This window comes from Taurulus bubalis (assembly GCF_910589615.1).
Source record: "Taurulus bubalis genome assembly, chromosome: 3".
NCBI lineage: Eukaryota > Metazoa > Chordata > Actinopteri > Perciformes > Cottidae > Taurulus > Taurulus bubalis.
The window spans coordinates 1,950,781-1,978,448 of NC_136591.1; the positions used below are offsets into that span (position 1 = coordinate 1,950,781).

The window sequence follows — 27,668 nt, forward strand, 5'->3', positions numbered from 1 at the left end:
TTAAAATCAATGTTAACCTTTTTTGTGTTGATATGGCACAACTTAGCTTGCCAAGTCCCCTGTTGTGGATTTTAAATGTTTTTCTGTCCGTTAAATCCTGTAAATAAAGTACAGCGATCCAGATTAGACGAATCGGAGGACGAGGGAAAGAAAGTAGGAGGAAATCCCAATTGCTTTTTGCTCTTGAATCACTACCAGGCTGCTCTTTGGCAACGCTAATGTGCTTTAATTCAATTATTCTGGCGTCTCTTGGACTGAGAACACCGGCTGAATCCCTCCGTTTGACGGGTGGGCCGACGGTAGCGCCTCTCTGAGCCGCAGCGCCAGTGCGGCATTTTTAGTATTATTTTTGAAGCGAGACACAAAACCCTCACAGTCTGCCGTAGATGTCTCACCTGCCTGTCAACGCTCAGCACACACACACACACACACACACACACACACACACACAGTCGAGGCCAAATTCCTTTAGACTCGAGCAGCAGACTTGGTTGCACATTTTTGAAGCTCTGAACTACCCCCCCCCCCCCCCCTTGATCTCCATGAAGCCTGCATGTTTCCATCCAGGCTCTTTAAGTCCTGACAGGCTCCTGACAGCTGTGGGAGCCAGACTAATGACTTCATCTGGGTTTCCCTCAGCGCTCTGCTATTCTGAGCTCTTTTCGGGGTTTATTCTCCCCCGTCTCCCCCTCCCCTCCCCCCCGTCGGGGCTGTCATGCTCACGTTTCACCACTCGCTCATGTTGAGGGGTCGCAGGTCGCGTCGGACACATACATACAGACTTTTCGCTCGCCGCCGGATGCGGAACAATCCTTGGTGACGTATCGCTCGCCGCTCGGATGAAAGTATTTCATGGGCGAAATACTTCCGTGGGGTCATGGTTTGGGGGAAATGAAAAACCTGCGAGTGTTACGGTTTCCCAAAAGCAGAAAGTGAATAGCTGTGACAAGGGTCAAGCTCTTTTAAAATAAATGTAGTCATTCATTTCATTCACAAAACACGTTGACTAAAACTCAGATGTGACATTTGAAAGTTCTACACGGCGGAAATAGAAATGCAGAAGTATTGTCTACGTGTTCATGATGCACATCTTTCTTTTCTGTTTTTCCTCTCCTCTTACTTTGCTAAAAGGGTCCGATCCCATTTGCACATCCCGGGCTCCCGTGAGTGTTTGGTAACTGAAGCCGAAAGCACTCCTCGGGGCTGAAACTGTAGCATAACGTGAACCTCCTGTTATTCCTCACCGTGTCTGCTGCCCTTAATGCAGCGGCGTCTCACGCTCTGTCATCCATACAAACAGTCAAGATTTACGCCGGGTCGCGGTCACGCTCGGTAAATCATATCGATCTGAAGCGGCCCCTATTCGACGGGACGGTTGTAGACAGAAAACAAGTTTGGTTTGCCAAACGTTTCAGTGGTAGATCAGCAGCTGTCTGAGTCCAGTGGGCAGGCGTCTGTCTGGTTTGTCTTTTTGTTTTGCAGGCATGGGTTTTCATGACTTGCCCTCTTGCATCATTTGTTGCTCACAGTCCGGTAAACTCCAGTGAAGTGGGTAAAGAATGAGGCGAGGAAGGACTGGAACACGTTTCATCTGCTGAGAGTCACCGATTTACTATTCGTCTGGCCTTTCTGTGACATCATCCCGTCTCAAAGAACAGAGATCCCTGCTCTCGTAAATGGACCTTGAGTTATTTGTATCGCTAAGATACCAGATAAACATGCATCTCATCCTCTGTTATCTTTTTGAGTTTGGCATTTTGATGAACAACCGTGTGTCCCATCCCAAAATTGATGCTGATTTGTTGAAAATCAACACTTCCTGTTCCTGATGGCGAACGCATACAGAGCTTTAAAAAAGATCCTATTATGAAATTTGCAATGATGTGTTTTAAGGAACACTGCAGCAGTTTGGCTCGGCATGAACTAAACAAACAATTAGAGGGATTTATTGGACCTTAGCACAGAGCTAACTGTTCCCCTGCCTCTAGTTAACTGCCTTACAGCTTCATATTGAGAGGAGAGACGGGACAAAAAGAATATAATCATTATTCTATGTGTATTCTGTATCCTGTCTTCATGTGTCGTTTCGGACCGATCACATTGATTTCTGACATTGTTTCCTGCTGCTAACCAGAGCTCTCTTCCTGTTCCCTCCCTCCCTCAGAGGAGTGACCTTGCCCGGCCCGCTGGGAGAGGACCATGGCCCTGAGCGACGCCGGTGGCGACCTTCTGGCCCTCAGCAACGGAGGAGGGCTCCATCCTCTCTCCGCCAACGGAAACGCCCCCTCGAACGCCGGCGGCGGCCAGGATGCCCTCGCCGCAGCGGACGGGGACGAGGCGTCTAGAGTTCAGCAGAGGTCGCACGTCGTCCAGAGGGCGAACAGGCCGAGCCACAACGGAGGCGTGGTCAAACAGAACGGCTCCCTGAGGAAGCTTCCCCCGTCCGGCGCCGCCGTCACAGACTCCCAGAGGCCGGCCAAACGCCACCTTTCCTCCAGCATCTCCCCGTCCTCCTCCTCCCCTTCCCTGCAGCCCACGCCGCTCTGCTGCCAGCACTGCCCCTTCCCGTCCGCCCCGTGCTGCCCCTGCGGACAGCCGGACTGCCCGCTCGCTCAGAACGCGCCTCCGGGCCCCGGGGCCGCGCCCTCCTGCCCGTGCTGCGCCTCCGGCTGCACGTACGCTCACCCGCTTCCTGCTCACCCGTCCTCCCCGCTCTGTCTGCAACACCACCAGCACCAGCGCTGGCAGGAGCACCTCCAGAACCAGGCGGCTGGAATCAGGTACGGGGAGGGGGAGGGGCTTTGTCGGGTCGACCTCGGTTTATTCCATAGCATCACTCGCTATGTTTCCTAGCAGGGCTGTTACGCTCATGGAAGACCAGGAGAAGTCATGCAGTTTTAAAATGGTTATTTCCAGGCCTGGAAAAGTCCCCAAAGTGTTGTGAAAGTCACGTAAATGTGTTATATTCATGTGTTCATGACGTTCATTTATGCTGAGTTTGAAATAATTAATATGCTTTTAAAAGAAAGACGCTCAAAATATAAGCAGGCATACAATCTCATTGTTAGTTTAAATACTACATTTTCTCACTTTTTCATGTTTACACCCAGATTTCACTAAATGTTTGGTTATGGAAGTTTGGTTTAAAGTCATGGAAAAGTCATGGAAATGCATTGTTCAGAATGTGTATGAACCCTGTGTTAAGCAGGGTTCATACACATTCTGAACAATGCTTTTCCATGACTTTTCACCCAATTTAAAAGTCATGGAAATTTGGTTTAAAGTCATGGAAAAGTCATGAAGTCCATTGGTCAACATGTGTATGAACCCTGTACTGAACATTGAGTGACTTGTTGTGAGCATTCTGGTGTTTCCCTCATCTGAGATGAGACACCATTAGTGTGTGTTGGCCTTCATTGTGCGATCGGAAGCTTAATGAGAGCCTGACGGTTGGCTATAGTACGTGGTCAAAAGAGCGTCTGTCAAAACGCCATCATGTCCTCTTAAGTTCTTCACAATAAAAGCCCCCAGTTATTTCCGGTGCTTACTCGTCCTCCCTGCAGTATTAGAAGACTTGTTTTATTGGAGAATAGCCGCTAACAAAGCTCCTTGAAGCAGAAGAGAAATGTACCGGTCCAGTTCCAGAGAGCGCATATTTGTCCACACCGAGCTCCACCGTGTGTTTGCTTGTACGCCTGTTGATGATGTGTGTTCATCAGCGTGGGCAACAGAGGGCCTCTTATGGCCCCCATGCTCAATAACATGCCACATCCATGTTTAGGGATCGCGTTGGTCCTGGAATGCAGCGGAAGCTGGTTCCGCCGGGTCCGGGACTATGATGCATGCGGGCAATATTTCTGAGACATGCGGGACGGTTGTTTTTACAGGCCTGTCCCCAGTAATGGCCACAAGGCTTCACCCCCATGATGGGAGGCACCGATGGGCCGTTTGCCCTGGGAGGTTTTACTCGTTCCCAGATGTGTTGCCGATGGGGCGGCTGCGGCTCAGCTGTGAGCAGGGTCCTTCAATCAGAGGATCGGCGGTTCGATCCCCGGCTCCGCTAGTCCATGTCGATGTGTCCTTGAGAACATAACCCTACATGCATAGACCAGCTACTCATGCGAGCTGGCTCTTCAACCGATAGCATTAATCTTTCAGAATTCATGCCGTCAGTTAAGAGTTCACCGGTTCCATTTTGAACCTCGTTGTGTCTCTTACCCTTCACGGGTCAGTGGATCTCTTTGCCTTTTACAAACTACAATTAGAGGGAAGCTGCTCGGACGGTTCCCGCTTATATTTGAACCCTCCCGTTGTCTTGGGGTCAAAATGACCCGTGGACGAGTGTGTATGTGTGTGGATGGGTCATTTTGACCCCAAGACAACGGGAGGGTTAAATTATGTTTTCAGGTTGTGCCTTCGTTCTTGTGATCGTCACATCTCAAACAACCGGAGGCGATTCCTTCACATTTGGTGCAAGCGTCCACATGGACTCAGGAGGAACGGATCCGGCGGTCAAAGGTCACGAGACCTCACGAAACAAAGGTTGAAGCGATGGCGTTGGGCGGAGGCAAAGCGCTGTGATTCTAGGCTGCACTTCTTCTAGGTCTCTCGCCCCTCCGGGCTGCTGGGACGCAAGCAGCCAAAGCAAAGTTGCTCCACAACACCAGAGAGGAATCTTTGTTTTAAACGACCTGCATGCCAGCGCGCTCACGGCGACCATGCCGTCTCAGAATGTTCGCATTGAACTCATTCGTTTGCCTCCTTTTTTCTCTCCAGCGATCCATATGACTCTCTCTCTCTTTTACACCAAAACCACAGGCCCTTCCACCGCATTTGAAACCGTAGCCATTTAATGCCTCGCATAACCATTTGCATAATCCTATATTTACTCCACAGAAGTCATTATTTACTCACGGCAGTGGCTCGTTGTGGGGGATTCTGATTTGCATGAGACTTTTTTTTTTTATTATATCTTTGCTGCCCGACGTGGAATTTTCCTCCCTGAAACGAAGCGGGTCTCCCCCTCATCGTCCTCGTTAGGAGGAGGGGCGCTGTGGGTGGCGCTGAAAGCTGAAGGTTTCCCTGTACAGATGAAACCTCTGGGTGGGCGGAGGGAGGGTTTGTGTTGCCGGCGTTCAGATGCACTGCTCCCTGTTCTCCGTTTACTTCCAGTCCTCACTTTATTAACTCCCTCCCTCCCGTCCCACATCAGAATGGGGAGCAGATGTGTCGCGGGACGTTTGCGTCTCCGATGTTGAAACCGCTCTCTTTATTTACCAAACAGGTCCCTCTTGTTCAGCGATGACAGGTTTGAATTACGGGGCCCGGGGTTCGCTCCAAGAACCCTACCCACACACACACACACACACACACACACACACACACACACACTTCCCTGTACTGTGTGTGTGTCAGATGGTGAGATTAGACGTAAGGAAACTACATAGCTGTCTCACTAGAACTCACTCGGTTTTGCCCTCAACCCAGACGTTACAAACCCCTTCAGACCTCGGCTCCCTCTTTTATTCCGGGCTGTGCGGCGGCTGCAGCTCTCCGGTCGTCACGTGGGCGTGAACCAAGGTTCTACAGATCCATAATACCCTCCAAAATCTGAGGGTATGGAGTCAGACGAGATGGTGTCGGATATCGGTTTTATCTGCCTCGGGAGCCGCGATTTGCCGGATCAGCCGAGGGATTACATCTGTGATCACACACACACACACACACACACACACACACACACACTCATAAGTGGTAACTCTAGACCTTTTTATACGTCCGTTTCACAACAGGGGCTTTTTTGATGCCCCTGTCCTCGGCTTCACGAAGCATTAATCCATTTACCAAGATTAGCCCGTACTTTGTTTCCTAACGTTTCTGTTTTGGAGAGCGATCAAAAAGCCTTTGCGGATCTTAGGAAGTAAAGCAAATATTTTTGGAGAAGGCGAGGCGCAACTGGTGGATGAAAAAAAAAATCGGATTCAGCCCTCGGCCTTCATTGTGTGTCTTTCTGGTTCTTTCCTCTCGGGGTCTGTTAAAGGTATTAGGATCTGTGAGATCACCTCTCGGAGACGTTTTATGTGTATTATTTAGGATCGGACGGAAGCGGCGCGTCCTTGGGATGTCATCTGTTTGGCGCGGTCAGCTCGGTGTGTGCCAGCAGGTTTAAAAAGGCTGCAGGTGAAGGCTGTGAGCCTCGGCACTGGGGGAAGTCGCTGGGTCCCATTTGGGACGTCGTGCCAAAGAATGCAGGTTCCATGTGAAGATTTCCACTGGAGTACGTATGCAATGAAATCCTCTTTTTGTTACTTAGGGATGGGTATCATTAGGATTTTACTGATGCTACTACACTTATTATTTTGTATTATATTGTGAGAAAAAAAGATAATTAAGAAAATAATCAACATTCCTTTATTATTCTTGTATGTAAACAAATGGTATTTCTCAAGCAGCAATACAAAATCCTTATAATACATCAAGCTAAACAATTCATTCCTGTGTGTGTGTGTGTGTGTGTGTGTGTGTGTGTGTGTGTGTGTGTGTGTGTGTGTGTGTGTGTGTGTGTGTGTGTGTGTGTGTGTGTGTGTGTGTGTGAGTGACTGTTAACCATTAACTCTGGACCTTATCGATACTCATTCATTCCTGTTTGGAAGCGAGTTTCGGATATTCTTAATCAAATGTGAGGCGAAGGGATTCCAGCGTGTTTAATAGTTTTAAATATATTTGTAGGATTATCTGGAGCATCTCATGATTCAGAATTACTTTAGCCCGTATAAACATGGCATGGCATTTGTATATTGTCCCATAGCTACCCACAAAGGAAGGAGAGAAGTTTTCTGTCTCTGCGCTGGAAGTAGTTGCTTCTTTTTGTGGTTGTTGACAACCATTCGCTGCTGTTGAGCAAAGCAGTCTTGGTGTTACTCTGGAGTAAAGTGTGCACACTAGCATCGTAGCTGCAGCCCAGGAGGAGACCCTGTAGCTCCACGTGACCTGCTTCTACCTGCACAGCGCTGACCCTGCACACAGCCGCCAAACACCCCACTGACACTCAACCATCCGGGGGTCACGCCGAGTATTTGACCCCTGCTCGCGCTCTCCTGGTGCTAAATGTTTCTGCCCTCCGCGCCGATGCCTCTCTTGCAACAGCTCCCGTTGTTTATGGCAACCACGAGTTTGGTTTAGACTCACGCCTTGTCGGACGGCAAGAATTCCTGTCTCGCTCCCTGCGACGCCGTCCCGGGGAAAGGTCGGCTTTTATTTCCTCGATGCGTAAGAGGCGCCAGGTGGTTTGGTTGCTATGAAGACTCCAAAGTGTGGAGCAGTTCATCCTCATGCGTAATTGAGCAACGTTTAATCAGCTGGATGGGGCCGAACAAATTATCTTTGCTTTTTTTTTGGGATGGATGGATCATGCATGTCTGCACAGAGTTGACCTGAGAGCTTCAGCAGAAGCCTTTGTTGTCATTTCTGCTCTCTTTTTTTTATTTTGAGATTTTTGTTTGCCCTTGATTCTTTCTTTTAGTTTTACCTCTGTTCTCTGGTCTCCCTCCATCTCTCTCTTGTCAGACAGCTGCAAGCCTCAACCAGCAGGGCTTCGTCTGAAAGGGATCCGTGTGTTTCAGGGTGTCAGCTTGACGAGGCTTTGCACATTATAAAGAATAACAAGCGTCAGAGAAACCAGCCACTATGCCCGAGCCAAAGGCCTGAACCTATACGTATGTATAGTGTAGACATATAAACTCAGTCAGTAGTTTACAATAATCCCTTTGGAAGTGCCATGTTTGTATTCAAGTGCAAAAATACGTTCTTTTCTGTCTCGTTTCAACATATATGTGGAAGAATGAGCATTTCAATTTCTTTGAAAGATGAAGAATAAACCTGCTGGTTCACCCAGAAGGCAACCTCCGGTTCTGAAAAGTGAAGCCAATGAAGAAGTGCCTTTAGACCTGCATTCTCTCTAATGTCCAGCAGGGGGCGACTCCTCTGGTTGTATAGAAGTCTATACGTCATGTGTTGAAGCGACATTCTCTCTAATGTCCAGCAGGGGGCGACTCCTCTGGTTGTATAGAAGTCTATGCGTCATGTGTTGAAGCGGCATTCTCTCTAATGTCCAGCAGGGGGCGACTCCTCTGGTTGTATAGAAGTCTATGCGTCATGTGTTGAAGCGACATTCTCTCTAATGTCCAGCAGGGGGCGACTCCTCTGGTTGTATAGAAGTCTATGCGTCATGTGTTGAAGCGGCATTCTCTCTAATGGCCACCAAGGGGTGACTCCTCTGGTTGTATAGAAGTCTATGCTTCATATGTTAAAGCTGCATTCTCTCTCCTGACCACTAGGGGGTGACTCTTCTGGTTGTATAGAAGTCTATGCTTCATGTGTTAAAGCTGCATTCTCTCTCCTGACCACCAGGGGGCGACTCCTCTGGTTGTATAGAAGTCTATGCTTCATGTGTTAAAGCTGCATTCTCTCTCCTGACCACCAGGGGGTGACTCCTCTGGTTGTATAGAAGTCTATATAAATGACTCTACTTCTCTTGATTTATTCCCTCAGTAAACATTGTAAACATGAGTTTATGTCTCAATCTCTAGTTTCAAGTCTTCTTCAATACAGCATGATGTTCATTTAGTACATGATGGTCATTTAGAGTCAAACAGACCATAATAAACAGGATGTTTTATGCGTCATGCTCTGAAAACCTCGTGGTTGATGTACAAAATGCAACCAAAGTCCGAGCGCTAAACAAAATGCCCGTGGCTAGCTAAACACATCAGGTCTTATTTTAGCACCCTGCGTGTTAGCGAGCTAACGCTAGCTGTGTGTTAGCAAGCTACTGGAGTTAGCTACGGCACATGCAAACATAACACTGCATAGCTGTGTGATGTATCCACACTGGTGGTGAAACGTGACCCTCCGGACCGCTTCACCGTCACGGTTCATTCACAAGCAGACAAACTAGCAATCGGGTCTTTTTAACCGCCTGCAGGCTCTAGCGTTTCTTTTTTCATACACAGAAAACATTCAGTTAATGGCCCCAGTTACATGGTGTTAAACTCAACTGAGACGAGAAGATTGCATCTGGGGGAAAAGCTGAGTGTTGATGTGTATGTGCTGCGGCTCCTGAGGCCTCGTGTGATGGATGGAGCAGATTTACTGACATCGTCTAATCCGCTCTGCAAGGTTAGCCCGGCAGAAAGCTGGTTCATACAAAGCCGCTGCTGCTGGTAGAGGAACAGTGTGATTGTCTCTGCCTTGGTTTGAAGGGGAGCAGGAGAAGCACGAGGTTGCTTTCCCTCTGAGGTCCCTTCGGGGTGACTTTCACATGTCGTGCTCATCCCGGCTTGTATTTCATGCTCTTATCTTTGCACGCTGAAGGTTTTATTGAGCAACGTCGGCTTACATTTGGAATGACTGGGGTCTGTGGTGCTGTTTTCTCGATTTTACATAATTTCTTAAATTCACCTTTTTAAAGTCACTTGTATATGATAGATACTCATGTGATACATCAAGCATTGCAGAACAATCTCAGCTCTCTATATAATGAAGCACCATTGTCATAAGACACACGTGTAAATAGATAATATGACTCTAAAGCTGAAAAATGAACACTTGATTATTGAAATTCTTCATATCTCTGGTGAAAACATAACTTTACTCATGCAGTTGAACTGTTTGTGATGGAAATTGTTTTACCAAAGGTCTTAGCTTCACAAAAGAAGTGGAATATATGAATGTGGCCTAAAACCAAATGTATTATTATATCGATAGTTTACTGAATCCATTGAGAATGTCTCTGGCTGAAGCGCTAGGAAACATCTGGCGGGTACCATGGTTTGGGCTGAGAGCGTCCGGAGCCCGGTTCAAGGAGCACGCTAGTTTTCGTGGCATCCGTCCCGCCCCTCCCCCGCTGCGATCCTCCCTTTCCCTGCGTTCTTTCTTTCTTGAAGCCATCTTCATTTCTCTCCCCCTCCCCCAGGTTTAAATGTATAGTTCCTGAGTTAGAAGCAAAGCCCATAAAGATAGCCGTCCCAGATCAAAGGCCCAGCGCTGTCCCATGACGTGGGATCAAAGCCCGACGTGAGCGGGACGTTGTCATAACTTCTCATACGCTGAGCAGCTCGCCAGGCCTCCGCTGCAGGAAGATGTCTGGCTGCTGGTTGAGATTATCTTAGCACTTTGAAAGGGATAAACTACTACATGTGTTCAGACTGTGGCACGGTGCATTTGGGTTTTTTGGGGCTTTGTTGTCTTCGTTCCGTTCGGGGTGTCCTCTGTAGACCAGCTAAATAAATGTTGTACTGACTGCTTGTACTCAGTTTTAATAAGTGACAGTCATTTGTTCTTTTCTAACTCAAACATTGCATCCTTCAGGCTGTATGCACAACATAAAACTGGTGTGAAGGGAAACCATAACGGAACTTAAACCTTAATCATTTTGCAATTTTGCAAACTAAAAAGCTGTTTCTTTAAGCGAGGGGAGGCTTCGTACATTTATCCAAAACAGGAGCTGTCTGTCGTTGCGGCTGCTGCAGGCTTCTACAAGGAATGAGCAGTGGCTATTTGGAAGGAACAAACCTTTAGCCTTGTTCCAAATGAACGGACCAGAACTTCGTCACCAGACTGAAATACCCCAACCAGCTCCACCACAGCAGCACAGTACAGCCACTCAATTAGCGGTTCTCTAAATGCCGCTGTGGAAATCCCCAGATTTTCTAAGAGTGTCTTGGCGGGTGTAAAAAAGAAGAAGATGTATCTAGTTGTTTGTTTAGCGACGGTATAAATATATACACATAATAATATAGTGAGCCTGCTCGGGTCATGTTTTCACGTTTCTTGGACCCAATGATAAATTGCATTACATTTGTTTCCTTTGCTTCTCATTACATTTGCAGCACATGTAGTTGTTGTTGTCCATAATGTCAGAAGAAAAGTAAAAAATGACAATTTTTGCTAGATGGCGTTTTCCAATTGGTTGTTTTGTCAAACGACATCTGAAGCTCAACGATGGTGCGTTTAATACCATGGGACAATCGAGGAGAGTGTATTGTGGATTTCAGGCCCGTGAACATGGCTTAAGAAGACGGAGAAACCAACAAATATTCACATAGAAGAAGCTGGAACCATCACACTGTTATAAAAGAAAAGACAAATGATACTGTCACTTGATTATGTTCATGTTTTTCCCCAATTAAAACAAATAAGAGATTATGGGCCTGCTGCACACTTAAAGGGTTTAAAGTGAAATAATGCTTTAAAGGGGAAAGTTAAGTTCAGCTAAAGTGAAGTTTATGTTCACCAAGGAGTAGTCTAACTCAATATTTAGGTAACACTTCATTTGGATTTCTGGAGTTCAATTTAGAGTACATGCATGTATTTAATGAGGTTTTATTTCTTCTTAGTTTCTAGTCTGAAACAGAAACACACACACCTTTTTGAGATAAACAGCCCTTTCTTTCTTCTTCCTGTCCTGCACTTTACGAACCTCCACTTGGAATTTTCCAGACCCCTCCACGCTCCCTTCCTATCTCTCTCTCACACACACACACACACACACACACACACACACACACACACACACACACGGTATCTGTGGGAGTAGGGAGGACAGGCTTGGACTCAGCCATCATCGTTAAGGCTCCTCGCCTCAGGGCCTCGACGGGGCCGGGTCTCTTAAAATGAGCTTGGTCAAAATAGCATCAGATATCTTTTTTGTTTTGTTCCATTGAGATGCGTTTGATCTCCCGCTAAGTATCGCATGACAGATGAGACTGCAGCAACTGTCAGCCACAAGGTGTCTTCATGTCACCAGACAAATGTTCTCCAAAGCCAAAGAGATGAGTGGAAACTAGAAGGGCTTGGCGAGCGCTGACCTAAAGCCCTGTGTCCTAAAGGGATTCGGATCAACTCCAAAATGGTATGGGTTCTTACTAGATACATGCTTCACCCGTAAACATCTATAAACTGGAGACGTGTACATTGCACTGCTCATAAGTGGCCACAATGTATCGGCAGTAAGCGCTATTTTACTCCAAGGCATGCTGGGATCAATACATCCAGTCGATCTGCTGTTGGTACCTCGTCTCGCCTTCACCAAAGCTCTGATGGTTGAGGATTGATCGCTCTCCGTGATGGAGCCTCGGTCCCTCCCTAACATGTGAAGACTATATTTCTGCTGCTTACAGTTCTAATGGATGTTATTTTCGCCCTGGACCAGCAAGGGTCTTGTTATGTGAAGATCTTTTGGAGGTTTCTGTACCGGCTGCTCCAGCGTGTGCTCTGTTCTGCGTTTGTGAGCTTGAAGACATAAAGAGGAGCCGCCTTAATGAAGACGTCCCGCTGACTGACGGCTTGTAACTATTGGCTACAGCGCTGAACTCCTGCATGCCTGGAATTTGTGCATGGGCTGTATTTCACCTCCAAGAATTCGGGGGAATGGCAGGCGCAGCCAGAAAAGGCCATGCTCACCAGTGGACTCCCACACATGAAAACACCTGCATTCCTTCTGCTGCAGAATCAAGATGGCTATAAACATGTGATATAAACCGCTAGGTAGCAATAGCAGCCAGGAAAGAACCAGCGTCTAGCTGATTTCTGGACCAAAAGGAACGAGCTGCGCTGTTTGTGTAGCGTTAGTCATGTTGCTAAGGCGAGCTAACGCTAGCAGCCAGAAACAAACATCCATGATTCGTTGTCCATTTACTTTCTTTAAAGAACACGTTTTCTTTCTGAAATGAGCAGTCGTGAAACTGCGTACTTCCTTCCCTTGTATCCGCTCCACAGCGAAGATAATGCCGCTCTGATTCCCATAGAGATCTACTGATTTTAAGAGATGACGCAACTCCCAAATTCATCCCACTTTAGGCACTTTGACTGCTGGTTTTTCAATGTCTTTTATTTATTCAAAAATCAACGTAAGAACTGTGTAAGGCCCAAAAAACGATAATTGTTAGCTTGCTCCTAGCATTAATAGCATACATACATAGCCAACACTTATGCTATCTACCTTTAAACAGTTATTACATTTATTCCAACTTAAACCAACCTTGTACTCTATAAACCATATAAACCGTAGCTTTAGACATTAAACTGCATACTATGCAACTTCTGTTTCAACTCCATTTTTCACCTTCAAAATAAAAGCACCATATTTCAGAACAGGAAGATACATGTTGCTTACTGCAGACAAAAAACACGCAACAAAAACAACAAGATTGATTGCCAAACAGTTTCTAACGTTAGAACACATATTGAGTTACTTACAATGGTAATATGAAAACAGATGGAAGCTTATGGTTTGTCTGCAGATTGACATGTAACATCCAGACATGGTCGATATATATAAATGTACTTAATGCCACATGATAAACTCATCACAGAACTTCCTGCACATGACCTTTCCTACACTGGTCCATGCTCTGGCGGTAATGAGCGCCGTGTCCCCGGCTGACCTCCATGTAATCCTGAGTTTAAACAGCGGCTGTCCCAGTGTTTATTGGAGGCCTGTTGGGAACGCGCTGCCCTGTGAATCCTCCTGTGTTACTGCTGCTGAGGCTAATGCACCTCGGAGCATCTCGCCGAGATAAATCACTTTAAACACCTTGCTCTGCTTTTTTTAAATTTGTAATTTATTGCCTTTTAGATGTAGTATTCTCTGAGAATTTACATTTGAAGATTCATTCTGTAAAGGTACAGGTGTATAGATGCACAGAGCGTCCACTCAAGAGCACTTCTTCTAACTCTCGGGTCCGGTGTTTCCCCTGTGTATTGATTTATAGTTATTAAAGAGTTTGCACTGATGGATTTTATTACTTGTTTCCAGAAATGCGGCTCCACTTATTTCATCCTTACTCATTTTCAGGCCTTTTTGTGAGACAGCCCACTTATCACATGCCACTTACAAGCCCGATTTAGACTTAAGTGTCAGCATATGAACATAGGGGAACTTCAAAGTTCATATTCAAACATTGGAACGGTTTCTTGAACCGTCTCTACTTGACAAACTGTTAACTACCCCTGTTTCACGTTTACGGCCATATTAATGTCAGAGTAAGAGTCTCTGTGTAAATATCCACCCACCGCCTCCTTATCGGGCCTAACTGGTCTCATGGTGTCGCTCCAATGGGAGCGCTGGTAGTCAGGACCCATTTCATGTCTCGGCCCGACCTCTAATGGTGTGCAGCGTTCCGGCGAGGCTCTAATCGGGCCGGCGGTTGACACTAATTGCTCCGACTCGTTCACCAAGTATTCACCGGACCCGGCCGTCTGTTGGCAGTTACCCCCCTGCCTCTGAACCGCACACACACACTCCTCGACGATAACACACACATACAGCCTCGTGCACGTTAACCTGCAAAATACGGGCTCATTACCCCATAACACTGTAGGTTCCCTGGTGGAAGTCATCTTAAAGGTTCACAATGTACATTTTCTCACGTTTGAAGAAGAATATGAAAGGAGATGGACATTTTTCTTTACACCAAACTGTGATATACTGTATGTTATACTATAGTTCTTCCTCTCTGGCCCCTACGCTACGAGAGAGTCGGTCACGTCTCTGAGGAGAGAGTCGGTCACGTCTCTGAGGAGAGAGTCGGTCACGTCTCTGAGGAGAGAGTCGGTCACGTCTCTGAGGAGAGAGGAGAGAGTCGGTCACGTCTCTGAGGAGAGATCCGGTCACGTCTCTGAGGAGAGATCCGGTCACGTCTCTGAGGAGAGAGTCGGTCACGTCTCTGAGGAGATCCGGTCACGTCTCTGAGGAGATCCGGTCACGTCTCTGAGGAGAGAGTTGGTCACGTCTCTGAGGAGAGAGTCGGTCACGTCTCTGAGGAGAGAGTCGGTCACGTCTCTGAGGAGAGAGTCGGTCACGTCTCTGAGGAGATATCCGGTCACGTCTCTGAGGAGATATCCGGTCACGTCTCTGAGGAGAGAGTCGGTCACGTCTCTGAGGAGAGATCCGGTCACGTCTCTGAGGAGAGAGTCGGTCACGTCTCTGAGGAGAGAGGAGAGAGTCGGTCACGTCTCTGAGGAGAGAGGAGAGAGTCGGTCACGTCTCTGAGGAGAGATCCGGTCACGTCTCTGAGGAGAGATCCGGTCACGTCTCTGAGGAGAGAGTCGGTCACGTCTCTGAGGAGCGATCCGGTCACGTCTCTGAGGAGAGAGTCGGTCACGTCTCTGATGAGATATCCGGTCACGTCTCTGAGGAGAGAGTCGGTCACGTCTCTGAGGAGAGATCCGGTCACGTCTCTGAGGAGAGAGTCGGTCACGTCTCTGAGGAGAGAGTCGGTCACGTCTCTGAGGAGAGATCCGGTCACGTCTCTGAGGAGAGAGTCGGTCACGTCTCTGATGAGATATCCGGTCACGTCTCTGAGGAGAGAGTCGGTCACGTCTCTGAGGAGAGATCCGGTCACGTCTCTGAGGAGAGAGTCGGTCACGTCTCTGAGGAGAGAGGAGAGAGTCGGTCACGTCTCTGAGGAGAGAGGAGAGATCCGGTCACGTCTCTGAGGAGAGATCCGGTCACGTCTCTGAGGAGAGAGTCGGTCACGTCTCTGAGGAGCGATCCGGTCACGTCTCTGAGGAGAGATCCGGTCACGTCTCTGAGGAGAGAGTCGGTCACGTCTCTGAGGAGAGAGTCGGTCACGTCTCTGAGGAGAGATCCGGTCACGTCTCTGAGGAGAGATCCGGTCACGTCTCTGAGGAGAGAGTCGGTCACGTCTCTGAGGAGAGAGGAGAGAGTCGGTCACGTCTCTGAGGAGATCCGGTCACGTCTCTGAGGAGAGAGTCGGTCACGTCTCTGAGGAGAGATCCGGTCACGTCTCTGAGGAGAGATCCGGTCACGTCTCTGAGGAGAGAGTCGGTCACGTCTCTGAGGAGAGAGTCGATCACGTCTCTGAGGAGAGATCCGGTCACGTCTTTGAGGAGAGATCCGGTCACGTCTCTGAGGAGAGATCCGGTCACGTCTCTGAGGAGAGAGGAGAGAGTCGGTCACGTCTCTGAGGAGAGAGGAGAGAGTCGGTCACGTCTCTGAGGAGAGAGGAGAGAGTCGGTCACGTCTCTGAGGAGAGATCCGGTCACGTCTTTGAGGAGAGAGTCGGTCACGTCTCTGAGGAGAGATCCGGTCACGTCTCTGAGGAGAGAGGAGAGAGTCGGTCACGTCTCTGAGGAGAGAGGAGAGAGTCGGTCACGTCTCTGAGGAGAGAGGAGAGAGTCGGTCACGTCTCTGAGGAGAGAGGAGAGAGTCGGTCACGTCTCTGAGGAGAGAGGAGAGAGTCGGTCACGTCTCTGAGGAGAGAGGAGAGATCCGGTCACGTCTCTGAGGAGAGAGTCGGTCACGTTTCTGAGGAGAGAGGAGAGAGTCGGTCACGTCTCTGAGGAGAGAGGAGAGAGTCGGTCACGTCTCTGAGGAGAGAGGAGAGAGTCGGTCACGTCTCTGAGGAGAGAGTCGGTCACGTCTCTGAGGAGAGAGGAGAGAGTCGGTCACGTCTCTGAGGAGAGAGGAGAGAGTCGGTCACGTCTCTGAGGAGAGAGGAGAGAGTCGGTCACGTCTCTGAGGAGAGAGGAGAGAGTCGGTCACGTCTCTGAGGAGAGAGTCGGTCACGTCTCTGAGGAGAGAGGAGAGAGTCGGTCACGTCTCTGAGGAGAGAGGAGAGAGTCGGTCACGTCTCTCTCCTCTTCATTACGGTTGTAGCCGCCTCAGCAGAGCCTTTAGTTGTCACACAGCACTTGATCCACGTCGGGTCATTTCAAGCACACGTAACGCTCCAAATGAGCCATCGCAGTGCGTACCAACAGAATACACACACACACACACACACACACACACACACACACACACACACACACACACACACACACACACACACTCCCCATCTGCTTCTCCCCTCTGTCAGGCTGGTCTGTGTTTACCTTATTAATTAGCCCGGTGATCCTGAAACACTCTCCCTCTGGTAAATAGAATAACACTGAAAGGTTAGTCGGGGGGAGGGAGGGAAAGAGAGAGGGAGGGAGGGAGGGAGGGAGAGAGGGAGAAGGAGAGAGAGGGAGGGAGAGAGAGAGAGAGAGGGAAAGAGAGGGAGAGAGAGAGGGAGAAAGAGGGAGAGGGAGAGAGAGGGAAAGAGAGGGAGAGAGAGAGAGAGAGAGAGGGAGAGAGAGAGGGAGAGAGAGAGGGAGGGAGAAAGAGGGAGGGGGAGAGAGAGGGAGGGAGAAAGAGGGAGGGAGAGGGGGAGAGGGGGAGAGAGAGGGAGAGAGGGGGAGAGAGCGCTCCTGAATTTAGAGCCTCTGATCATGAGCGTTTTCTTTGAACCATTTCTTTTAGGGTCTCTTTTTGTTTTCGTGGACTTCAGACAGAATAAAAGTCCAGATCTGTAGTCCATGTCCCTGAGCGGGGGATGATTCACTGCTATTGACTGGACGGGTTCCCGATCTGTTCATCGCAGCCGTCTCCGAGTGCCGGGCCAAGCGGCCGCTCAGGTATGCGGCGCGTCTTTCCAATCGGACGAAGATGGAATTCAGATTGGAGCGAAATTCAAACCAGACCTTCAGCAGACGAACAGAATCGTGAATCCATTCCAACCCTCTCCAATAACTCCTCTCCTCCGTCTGCGGGCCACATCTGGGTCCTGGGTCCCGCAGGCGGAGGCCGTACATGGGAAGCCGAGAGCATAACATTAGCGATGCAGAGCCTTCCCTCGTTGGCCGGGTCAAAGCGGGGCAGAGTAAATGTGTGTTTCATTAGGCAGTGTTGGTTTGGACCAGGTTAAAGGTCACTGATGAAGGGAAAGTATAATAAGGAATAATTCAGTATTTGAGCGCATGAACAAGCCTCCTAGAATGCAAAAACCTTTATCAAGTGAGTTTCCACATACATGACACGTGTGTGTGTGTTTGCATTTGGAGGCTGTGCCCCTTCACCCTCTACATGTCATATTAATGTGTCCAGTGAAACGTTTAAAGGGGATGTTCGGCCTCCCCGCACCCCGACCCCCTCGTGGAGTAACATTCCTCACCAATCGCTCAGATTCATTTTGTGTTAGAGTTAGAACATTCTGCAGGTTTTACACACAAAATACGACAACAGCGTCTTCAGATCGCCGAAATCTCAGCCGGGACCAACGACCTGAGAGCCAGTGACTCACTTTACTGGGGATGTGTGATGCATTGAGACGTGTACATTAAATATTCAAGATGTTTTTACTGTCATATGCACAGATAAGAGTTATTCTATACAATGAAATGCTTATTTTGCTGGGTCCTCCTAACACAGAATTAGAATAAACTTAAGGTAAAAAAACAAAAACAATAAGGCACAAAATATAACAGTATCACAAAAATATAAATAATAATAATATAATAATAATTACATTAAATACTTACAGGGTTTTTACGGTCATGGAAAACCTGGAAAAGTCAAAATTGTTATTTCCAGGCCTGGAAAATCCCCAAAAGTCATGTAAATGTGTTATATTCATGTGTTCATTTACGCTGAGTTTGAAATAATGAATATGCTTTTAAAAGAAAGACTCAAAATATCAGCAGGCATACATACAGGCATCTATATAAATGTTTATTCTTTTACTCAAACTATTGTCTCATTCATTTGAGTCATTTAAGGTTTACTGTATGCTTTGTATTCTCATTGTTAGTTTAAATACTACATTTACTCACTTTTTACTGTTTACACCCAGACTTCACTAAATGTTTGTCATGACATTTGGTTTAAAGTCATGGAAATTTGGTAAAACCTCTTCCTCAGACCGTGAGCCTGACTCCTCCCCCTCTTTGTGTTTCAGCCCTGCGAGGCCCTTCCGATTCCCCAAAAGGTGAGACCTGCCAAAAAACCCGTCTCTTTCTCTCTGTGTTGATGTTCTGGATCGCACAGCGCTCTCCTCCCCTTTTCTTTTAATTCGTGTCACCCATCCATCACTTCCCCCGCGCAGCCGCCATTCCTCAGCACTGAGTCATCGGTACCTGGCCTCTGTAGCTGCGTCATCAGGAAATCCGATTACAGCGACTGGCAGGAGTTTATGTACTCTGGGTTATAACTGATTATAAGCACCAGACTGTAGAGATGGATGTGAGCGTTATAAAGCATGAGTAAACACTGAATTCATCACTTATAAAGATTTATTCCAACATGAACTCATTAGTATGCAATTCATAAACAGTTAGAAATGTTTCATTCTTGGTTTCATACTTTATAAATGATGGATTCCCCATTTGTAAATGAAGTATTAAGGACTTATAGATGATAATGAGATCATTTGTAAAGTGTTAGCAAATTATAAAAAATGCTGCAATTCATGATTAATTCAGTAGTTCTTACTCGTTAGTTAATTAGTTAAGTGTGTTCTGTGACCTCATCTGAAGTGAAGAGTGCTTTACAAAGCATTTATAAGCAGTGCCTCAACAATAAAATGCTTTCAATCGTTGCCGCCACCAACTGTTGAGATCAACAGGACTCCAATGTGTGGCTCAGCGGTCTGAAGCTCTCCCTCCCTGGTTGTTTCCAGCTATGCAGAGCTGATAGCTGATTGGCCCGTGGTGGTGCTGGGCGTGTGCACAGTGCTCATCGTGGTGTGCGCCCTCGTGGGCGTCCTGGTGCCCGACCTGCCCGACTTCTCTGACCCACTGCTGGTGAGTACAGCCTCTCCTCTCTGAAGCCTCTCTCCTCTCTGTTTACACCCACATTTCACTAAATGTTTGCTCATGTACATTTGGTTTAAAGTCATGAAACCCATTGGTCAGAATGAGTATGAACCCTGGATGCAGTGTTGCAGAGTGATGTTCAACCTTTGTTCAGCCCCGTGAACATTCTTATTCATCATTATTACTCATCATTATTGCGGTCCTTCTCCCCCAAAGGGCTTCGAGCCTCGGGGAACAGCCATCGGGCAGCGACTGGTCACCTGGAACAACATGGTGAAGAACACGGGCTACAAGGCCACGCTGGCCAACTACCCCTTCAAATACGCTGACGAGCAGGCCAAGAAGTATGCCTCACACACCTCACACACACACCTCACACACTTCTCTTTCTTTCATGAATTAATAACTTGCAATGCAATTTAGTGCCATCAAAGCATCAAATTAATTTAGGCATATATTTTCTGATGAAATGTCCTCATACTCTACTTTTCATGGCGGTCTTTATTTAAGTTTGAGGAGCGGTCTGAACCCCTCCCTCTCTAAACACCACAAGCTGGGGGTCAGGCAGTTGATCCTGTTGAGTCTGATGCTCTTGAAAGAAGAAATATAAGATCTGTCCTCAAGGTCGTCATCTGTGCTCTGATCAAGACCACAGCTTTGCCTGTCTGTCTGTCTGTCTGTCTGTCTCTCTCCATCTGTCTCTCTCTCTCTGTGTCTGCTGTCTCTCTGTCTCTGTCTCTCTCTCTGTCTCTCTCCATCTGTCTCTCACTCTCTGTCTCTCTCTCTCTGTCTCTCTCCATCTGTCTCTCACTCTCTGTCTCTCTCTCTCTGTCTCTCTCCATCTGTCTCTCTCTCTCTGTCTGCTGTCTCTCTCTCTGTCTCTCTCTCTGTCTCTCTCCATCTGTCTCTCTCTCTCTGTCTCTCTCCATCTGTCTCTCACTCTCTGTCTCTCTCTCTCTGTCTCTCTCCATCTGTCTCTCTCTCTCTGTCTGCTGTCTCTCTCTCTGTCTCTCTCTCTGTCTCTCTCCATCTGTCTCTCACTCTCTGTCTCTCTCTCTCTGTCTCTCTCCATCTGTCTCTCTCTCTCTGTCTGCTGTCTCTCTCTCTGTCTCTCTCTCTGTCTCTCTCCATCTGTCTCTCTCTCTCTCTCTCTCTCTCTCTGTCTCTCTCTCTGTCTGCTGTCTCTCTCTCTGTCTCTCTCTCTCTGTCTCTCTCTCTCTGTCTCTCTCTCTGTCTGCTGTCTCTCTCTCTGTCTCTCTCTCTCTGTCTCTCTCTCTGTCTCTCTCTCTGTCTGCTGTCTCTCTCTCTGTCTCTCTCTCTCTGTCTCTCTCTCTGTCTGCTGTCTGTCTGTCTCTCTCTCTGTCTGCTGTCTCTCTCTCTGTCTCTCTCTCTCTGTCTCTCTCTCTGTCTCTCTCTCTGCTGTCTCTCTGCCTGTCTCTCTCTCTGTCTGCTGTCTGTCTGTCTCTCTCTCTGTCTGTCTGCCTGACTCTCGTTCTCTCTGTCTCTTTCTCTGTCTGTCTCTCTCTTTTTCTGTCTGTCTCTCTCTCTGTCTGAAACGAACACAACATCATTGACAGGTGACCAAATGAAACGCACCGTTGCATTATTACATTATCGTGTCGTAATGTTATTTATGTTTACAGATTTCTTCCGCGTTGTGTACTTACAATACCCCGAATGTTTCTAACAACTTTCATATGTATTCATATGGTTTCATGCGAGTTGTTGTGAGACATTGTATTGAGTAAAAGTCTCTACCTTTTCTATTTGACCTGTAATGTCTGCTTGACATCTAAATCATGTCCCGCTGTCTCTGAGGAGTGACATTGCCTCTGCAGTGAGGTCACACCCCTCTGAGGAAACAAGTGCATCTCCGCTGTGCTGATTAGAAAATGGATCCTGTCAGCCGCAGTCTGTCTTCCTCTCGTCTCTGTGGCTGCCTTTGTCCTTCTCGTCTGTCCGCGGATGTGATAGTGCACGTACCGAGCGTGCACGTAAGAGCGTGCACGAGAGGCCTCTGCTGCTGTCGGGGAGCTCCCTGCCTCGTCCGTCAACTCCCTCTGACAGCCACCTGATTACGCTGCCTTCCTGTTGCTTGTCCTCCAGAGACGCAGTGAAAGAAGGCCCGTCTGAATCGTAACCCACACAACTGCTGCAAAGAGAAGCCCGAAGCACAATGCAAGCATGTTCGCCAAAGACGTGTCTGCACCTCACCCGCCACCCAATCAGAGACACTGTGATTATGATTATTATAATGACACCAGTGTCATGTCATGTCATGTCACGCAAACACTACGTTTTTTGTTTTGTCTCGGAAACAAACGTCCACGTTTTTTGTTTTGTTTTCAGTCGCCATTGTGGCTGATTGAATACAACAAACATCTAAGTAATGTGGACGGTGCTAATGATTTAATTTGTTTTGTTTTTTAGTCACCAAGAACCCAGGTGGCCCGAGGACCACTTTGATAGAGACAAACGGCAAGCGGAGTGGGACTTCAGTAAAGAGTTCTTCTGTGATGTGCCAGGTGAGAATACGGTATAGACCCGATGATAAAGAACAACCAAAAAGCTCTTAGAGTCCCACACAGCCCCCAAAGGATCCTGGGTGAACTCAAACGAACCTCACACACACATACATGAATTATAAACACTGCTATGATGAGAAAACATGTACGTAATAGTATTAATTCTGTTAATAGGAATGTATTTTGAGTGGAGTCTTTGGACATGTTTACTGTTTACCAAATAGGCTCAGGGTATAGCTGCATATGCTTTTACAAGCTCTTTTGAGTCAGATGGTAGAATTGCCTCGTATGTATTTTATTAACTCAGGAAAGATGTTTTTCCCATTTGAGTAACAAAGGTCTTTTCCTTATGCAGGTGACAGTTACTCTAGACTGGTGTTCACATCAGCTGAGGGGAAGAACCTGTGGAATATTCAGGCCATCAAATCGATGTGCCATCTGGACAACACAAGGGTGCGTAGGACGGCACAATCCTCCAGCCTGGGAACGATACCGCATTTCTATTTATCTGTGAACTCACTCTTTGTCTCCGTTCCCAGGTGCGTTCCCACCGCGACTACTGGAGTCTCTGTCAGCGCACCAATGACGCCTCCTGCTGTCCCAGCTGGACGCTCGGAAACTACATCGCCGTCCTCACCAACCGCTCGTCCTGCCAGAAGATAACGGAGCGCGACGTATCGCACACGCTCAAGATACTGCGCTCCTGCGCCAAGTACTATCACAACGGCACGCTGGCGTCCGACTGCTGGGACATGGCCCTGCGACGCAAAGACCAGCTCAAGTGCGCCAGCGTGCCCCGGAAGTGCACCAAGTACAACGCCGTCTACCAAATCCTTCACTTCCTGGTGGACAAAGACTTCCTCAGTCCCAAGAGCCTGGAGTACCCCCCACCTGTGCTCAAACACAGCATGCTCTTCTCGCCCACGGAGAAAGGAGAGTCGATGATGAACATCTACTTGGACAATTTCGAGAACTGGAACTCCTCAGACGGCATCACCACGGTCACGGGGATCGAGTTCGGCATCAAACACGACCTCTTCCAGGACTACCTCCTCACGGATACGGTGTACCCCGCCATAGCCATAGTGATCGTCCTGCTGGTCATGTGCGTGTACACTCGCTCCATCTTCATCACCCTGATGACGATAATAGCCATCATCAGCTCTCTGATCGTGTCGTACTTCCTCTATCGATTGGTCTTCAACTTTGAGTTCTTCCCCTTCATGAACCTCACGGCGCTCATCATCCTGGTCGGCATCGGCGCGGATGACGCCTTCGTGCTGTGCGACGTGTGGAACTACACCAAGTTCGACAAGCCGCACGCCGAGCTGTCCGAGACGGTCGGCGTGACGCTGCAACACGCCGCGCTGTCCATGTTCGTCACCAGCTTCACCACCGCTGCCGCTTTCTACGCCAATTACGTCAGTAACATCACCGCCATCCGCTGTTTTGGCGTCTACGCGGGCACCGCCATATTGGTGAACTATATTCTCATGGTGACGTGGCTGCCGGCTGTGGTGGTGCTACACGAGCGCTACCTGCCCAGCATGTTCCCCTGCGCCAAGCCTCCGCCACAGCAAAGCGGTGGTTACTGCACCCGGAGGTTCTGGGCGGGTCTTTGCCAGAAGGCCAACAAATGCCTGTTCACCGTCTCCGAGGCGTCCCGGATCTTCTTCGAGAAGGTGCTGCCCTGCGTCGTCATCAAACTGCGCTACCTCTGGCTCTTCTGGTTCCTCGCCATCACGGTGGCCGGGGCCTACGTGGTTTGCGTCAACCCAAAGATGAAGCTCCCGTCTCTGGAGCTGGCGGAGTTTCAGGTGTTCCGCTCCTCGCACCCGTTCGAGCGCTACGACGCCGAGTACAAGAAGCTGTTCATGTTCGAGAGGGTCCATCACGGCGAGGACCTCCACATGCCCATCACCATCATCTGGGGCGTGATGCCCGTGGACAACGGCGACCCGCTGAACCCCAAGAACAAGGGAAAGCTGATGCTGGACAGCAGCTTCAACATTGCCAGTCCAGCCTCTCAGCTGTGGATCCTCAACTTCTGCCAGAAGCTGAGAAATCAGAGCTTTATCTTTCAGTCCGAGGAGCAAGACTTCACCAGCTGCTTCATTGAGACGTTCAAACAGGTCGGTACTGCGCGTGTTCTAAGTAGACGCATGTATTTAAGTATGAGTAGTATAATCACGGTGGTTTAATATCTGGTGATCTGATAGTAATCAACTTCAACCCCCCACTTCTTTCAACAGTGGATGGAGAACCAGGACTGTGAGGAGGCCTCCGTCTACCCCTGTTGCAGTCAGTCCACCTTCCCCTACAAGCAGGAGGTCTTTGAGTTGTGCATCAAGAGAGCCATCATGGAGCTGGATCGGAGTACCAACTACCATCTCGACAGCAAGACCCCCGGACCTCGATTCGACATCAATGACACCATCAGAGCCATAGTGCTGGAGTTCAAGAGCACCTACCTCTTCACCCTGGCCTATGAGAAGATGTACCAGTTCTACCTTGAGGTTGGAGTAACTAAGTGTTTATTTGGTGTCACTTTACAGACAGGATGAGTGTCGTATGTGCTTTGGTTCTCCTGACATTAATGATCGTGGTTCCGTTGCAGGTGGATGAGTGGATCGCTGAAGAGCTCCGCTACGCTCCGGCGGGCCTCAACCACGGCTGGTTCATCAGCAACCTGGAGTTCTACGACCTCCAGGACAGCCTGTCGGACGGCACTCTGGTCGCCATGGCGCTGTCGGTGGCCGTGGCCTTCAGCGTCATGCTGCTGACCACCTGGAACGTCATCATCAGCCTGTACGCCATCCTGTCCATCGCCGGCACCATCTTCGTCACGGTCGGCTCCCTGGTGCTCCTGGGCTGGGAGCTGAACGTCCTGGAGTCCGTCACCATATCCGTGGCGGTGGGGCTCTCCGTGGATTTCGCTGTCCACTACGGCGTGGCCTACCGGCTCGCCCACGAGCCCGACCGCGAGGGGAAGGTGATCTTCTCCCTCAGCCGCATGGGGTCCGCCATCGCCATGGCGGCACTGACCACCTTCGTCGCCGGGGCCATGATGATGCCCTCCACCGTCTTGGCCTACACCCAGCTAGGTACGTTCATGATGCTGATCATGTGCATCAGCTGGGCCTTCGCCACCTTCTTCTTTCAGTGCATGTGTCGCTGCCTGGGACCCCAGGGGACCTGCGGACAGATCCCCCTGCCCAAAAAGATGCAGTGTCAGGTGTTCACCGAGGTCACGTCCCTGACCCCGTCGCCTAAAGGGAAAGGCTCCGGCCTGGGGAAGTACCAGCTGAATAGCAGGGGCGGGGAGGTGGAGCACTACGAGCTGGAGCCCCTGGCCTCCGCCCAGAAGCCTGAAGAGGTTCCCCGAGAGGAGCAGGAGGCATGTGCTCAGCTCTACAACGGAGTCCCTCCTCAGCACCACAATGCCCCGTACGCCCACATCCACCACAAGTGCAAAGCCGAGACCGGCAGAACCGGCCCCGAGAACGGCCTCGAGGCCGCGCCGAGCACGCCGTCCAGGTGCCAGTACTCTCAAAGCGCTAACTGCGCCTGCGGGGACCCGTCTCCCGCTCGCCACCCATCCCAGCAGTGGACTCCCCACTCCTGTGCCCAGCCTTCCCAGGACCCTCCGTCCTGCCCCGCCACCCCACAGCTCCTCCCACTCTCAGGAACAACCCCGGCCGCACAAAACCCATCTCTGTTCCCTACGAACCTGGAGTGCCGCATGCACTATGTCCACTGCCCCACCGTCCACTTCCACCACTGCTCCTCTCAGGGGAGAGTCGGGGCCCCCAAGCAAGGACCCGCCCACAGCTGCCATTTCAGGAAGTATTGCGTCCACGCTGCAAACCTGCAGGCTGGTTCAGCCAGAGAGCAGAGACCCACAACCGCGGCTTTGAACCAGGACACGGACCCGGCTCCCGGCTCTGGACGCGAGGACGACCAGAGACGCGAGACGGGGCCCTCGAGCCTCGACGGCTGCCAAAGTATCAGCGCCCCGGCACAAGCTCAGACTCAGTGCCCCTCACCGCACACAAGCAGCCACGAAAGACAGGCGGGAAGGGACGGCGAGCGTTGCTGCGGCGATGCGTCCGCCACAACCGCAGATCCAACCCCACACTCGGACGCTTGCTGTAGGATCCCTGGCAACCAGGAGAAGCTCAAAAGCGTTGCTGTCACACGGGAGGAAAGCGCCAAAAAGTGCAAGCGCAACTCCAAAAGACAGCGGGCGTCCTCCGCCTCTCCAAAGAAACTCTACTGTTTTAACAGGACGTTGAAAGTGAAGTGCACTTCGGCCTCGGAGTTCGACCAGCCAAAAAATGACACCGGCGTGCCTCCTATTGCAATAACCAACAACCCCTCTTCTGAAAGCCTATGCTGATGACGAATTTATATTTTAATAAACACACGATCCAGAACAAATGGCTGAAGAAGAAGGAAAATGGAATACCGCGTACAACGTCTGTCTGTGCAACGAAACAAGGTTTGTGACTCGTTTGCTGACCAAGTGCCTCAATGTGTTCCACACAGCACGGATTTACTGAATATGATCTGTTTACATGTCTTTTTCTACTCGCCAGGTCTTCACGTGCCACATTATGTGTTTGATTTTACACTGTTGCTAAAGCTATATGATTATGGGAGATTACCGGTCTTTTCTCCCAGCAGCACCGCCATGGACGACAGTGTTAAACACCATGCAGCCGTCTGCACCGGCATGGAATGGCATAGGATACATATTGTGATATTGTGAGTAATTGTCAGATGTGACGTCACATCAGCCGTAACAAAAATGTGCCACATTTTTACAAGCCGGTTGAAAAGCCGTCGCCGGACACTTTTTACATTTTATTTGTATTTGTGGGAGCCGAGTGTAAAGCCCTGTGTGCTCTTGTCACCACACGCCTCAGATAAAAGATGTACTGTATGATTAAAGTTACTTTTTATTTTATCACTTTCTGTTGTCCCACTGCCTCCCATTGCCTGCTCTTCCTGTCTGGCGCTGACACACGCACACACGCACACACGCACACACACACACACACACACACACACACACACACACACAGGCGACCCTTACTCCCCACAGGCGACCCTTACTGTGACCGACCCTCTCTGTCCACAGGCGACCCTTACTGTCCACAGGCGACCCTTACTGTCCACAGGCGACCCTCACTGTTCACACCTTACTGTCCACAGGCGACCCTCACTGTCCACAGGCGACCCTTACTGTCCACAGGCGACCCTCACTGTCCACAGGCGACCCTTACTGTCCACAGGCGACCCTCACTGTCCACAGGCGACCCTTACTGTCCACAGGCGACCCTTACTGTCCACAGGCGACCCTTACTGTCCACAGGCGACCCTCACTGTCCACACCTTACTGTCCACAGGCGACCCTTACTGTCCACACCTTACTGTCCACAGGCGACCCTTACTGTGACCGACCCTCACTGTCCACAGGCGACCCTCACTGTCCACACCTTA

General features: G+C 49.3%; 1 protein-coding gene across 1 annotated transcript; it reads left to right on the top strand.

The window, feature by feature from the left end:
* Positions 1-2,199: 2,199 nt before the first annotated feature.
* Positions 2,200-27,081, top strand: disp1 (dispatched homolog 1; the record flags this gene model as incomplete). The annotated part of the gene is made up of 9 exons (XM_079215050.1): positions 2,200-2,780; positions 18,783-18,812; positions 19,503-19,626; positions 19,855-19,982; positions 22,069-22,163; positions 22,519-22,616; positions 22,703-24,295; positions 24,416-24,679; positions 24,781-27,081. 9 exons carry the CDS (start codon positions 2,200-2,202, stop codon positions 26,560-26,562), a joined length of 4,695 nt encoding a protein of 1,564 aa, XP_079071176.1. The 3' UTR covers positions 26,563-27,081.
* Between the last annotated feature and the right edge of the window lie 587 nt (positions 27,082-27,668).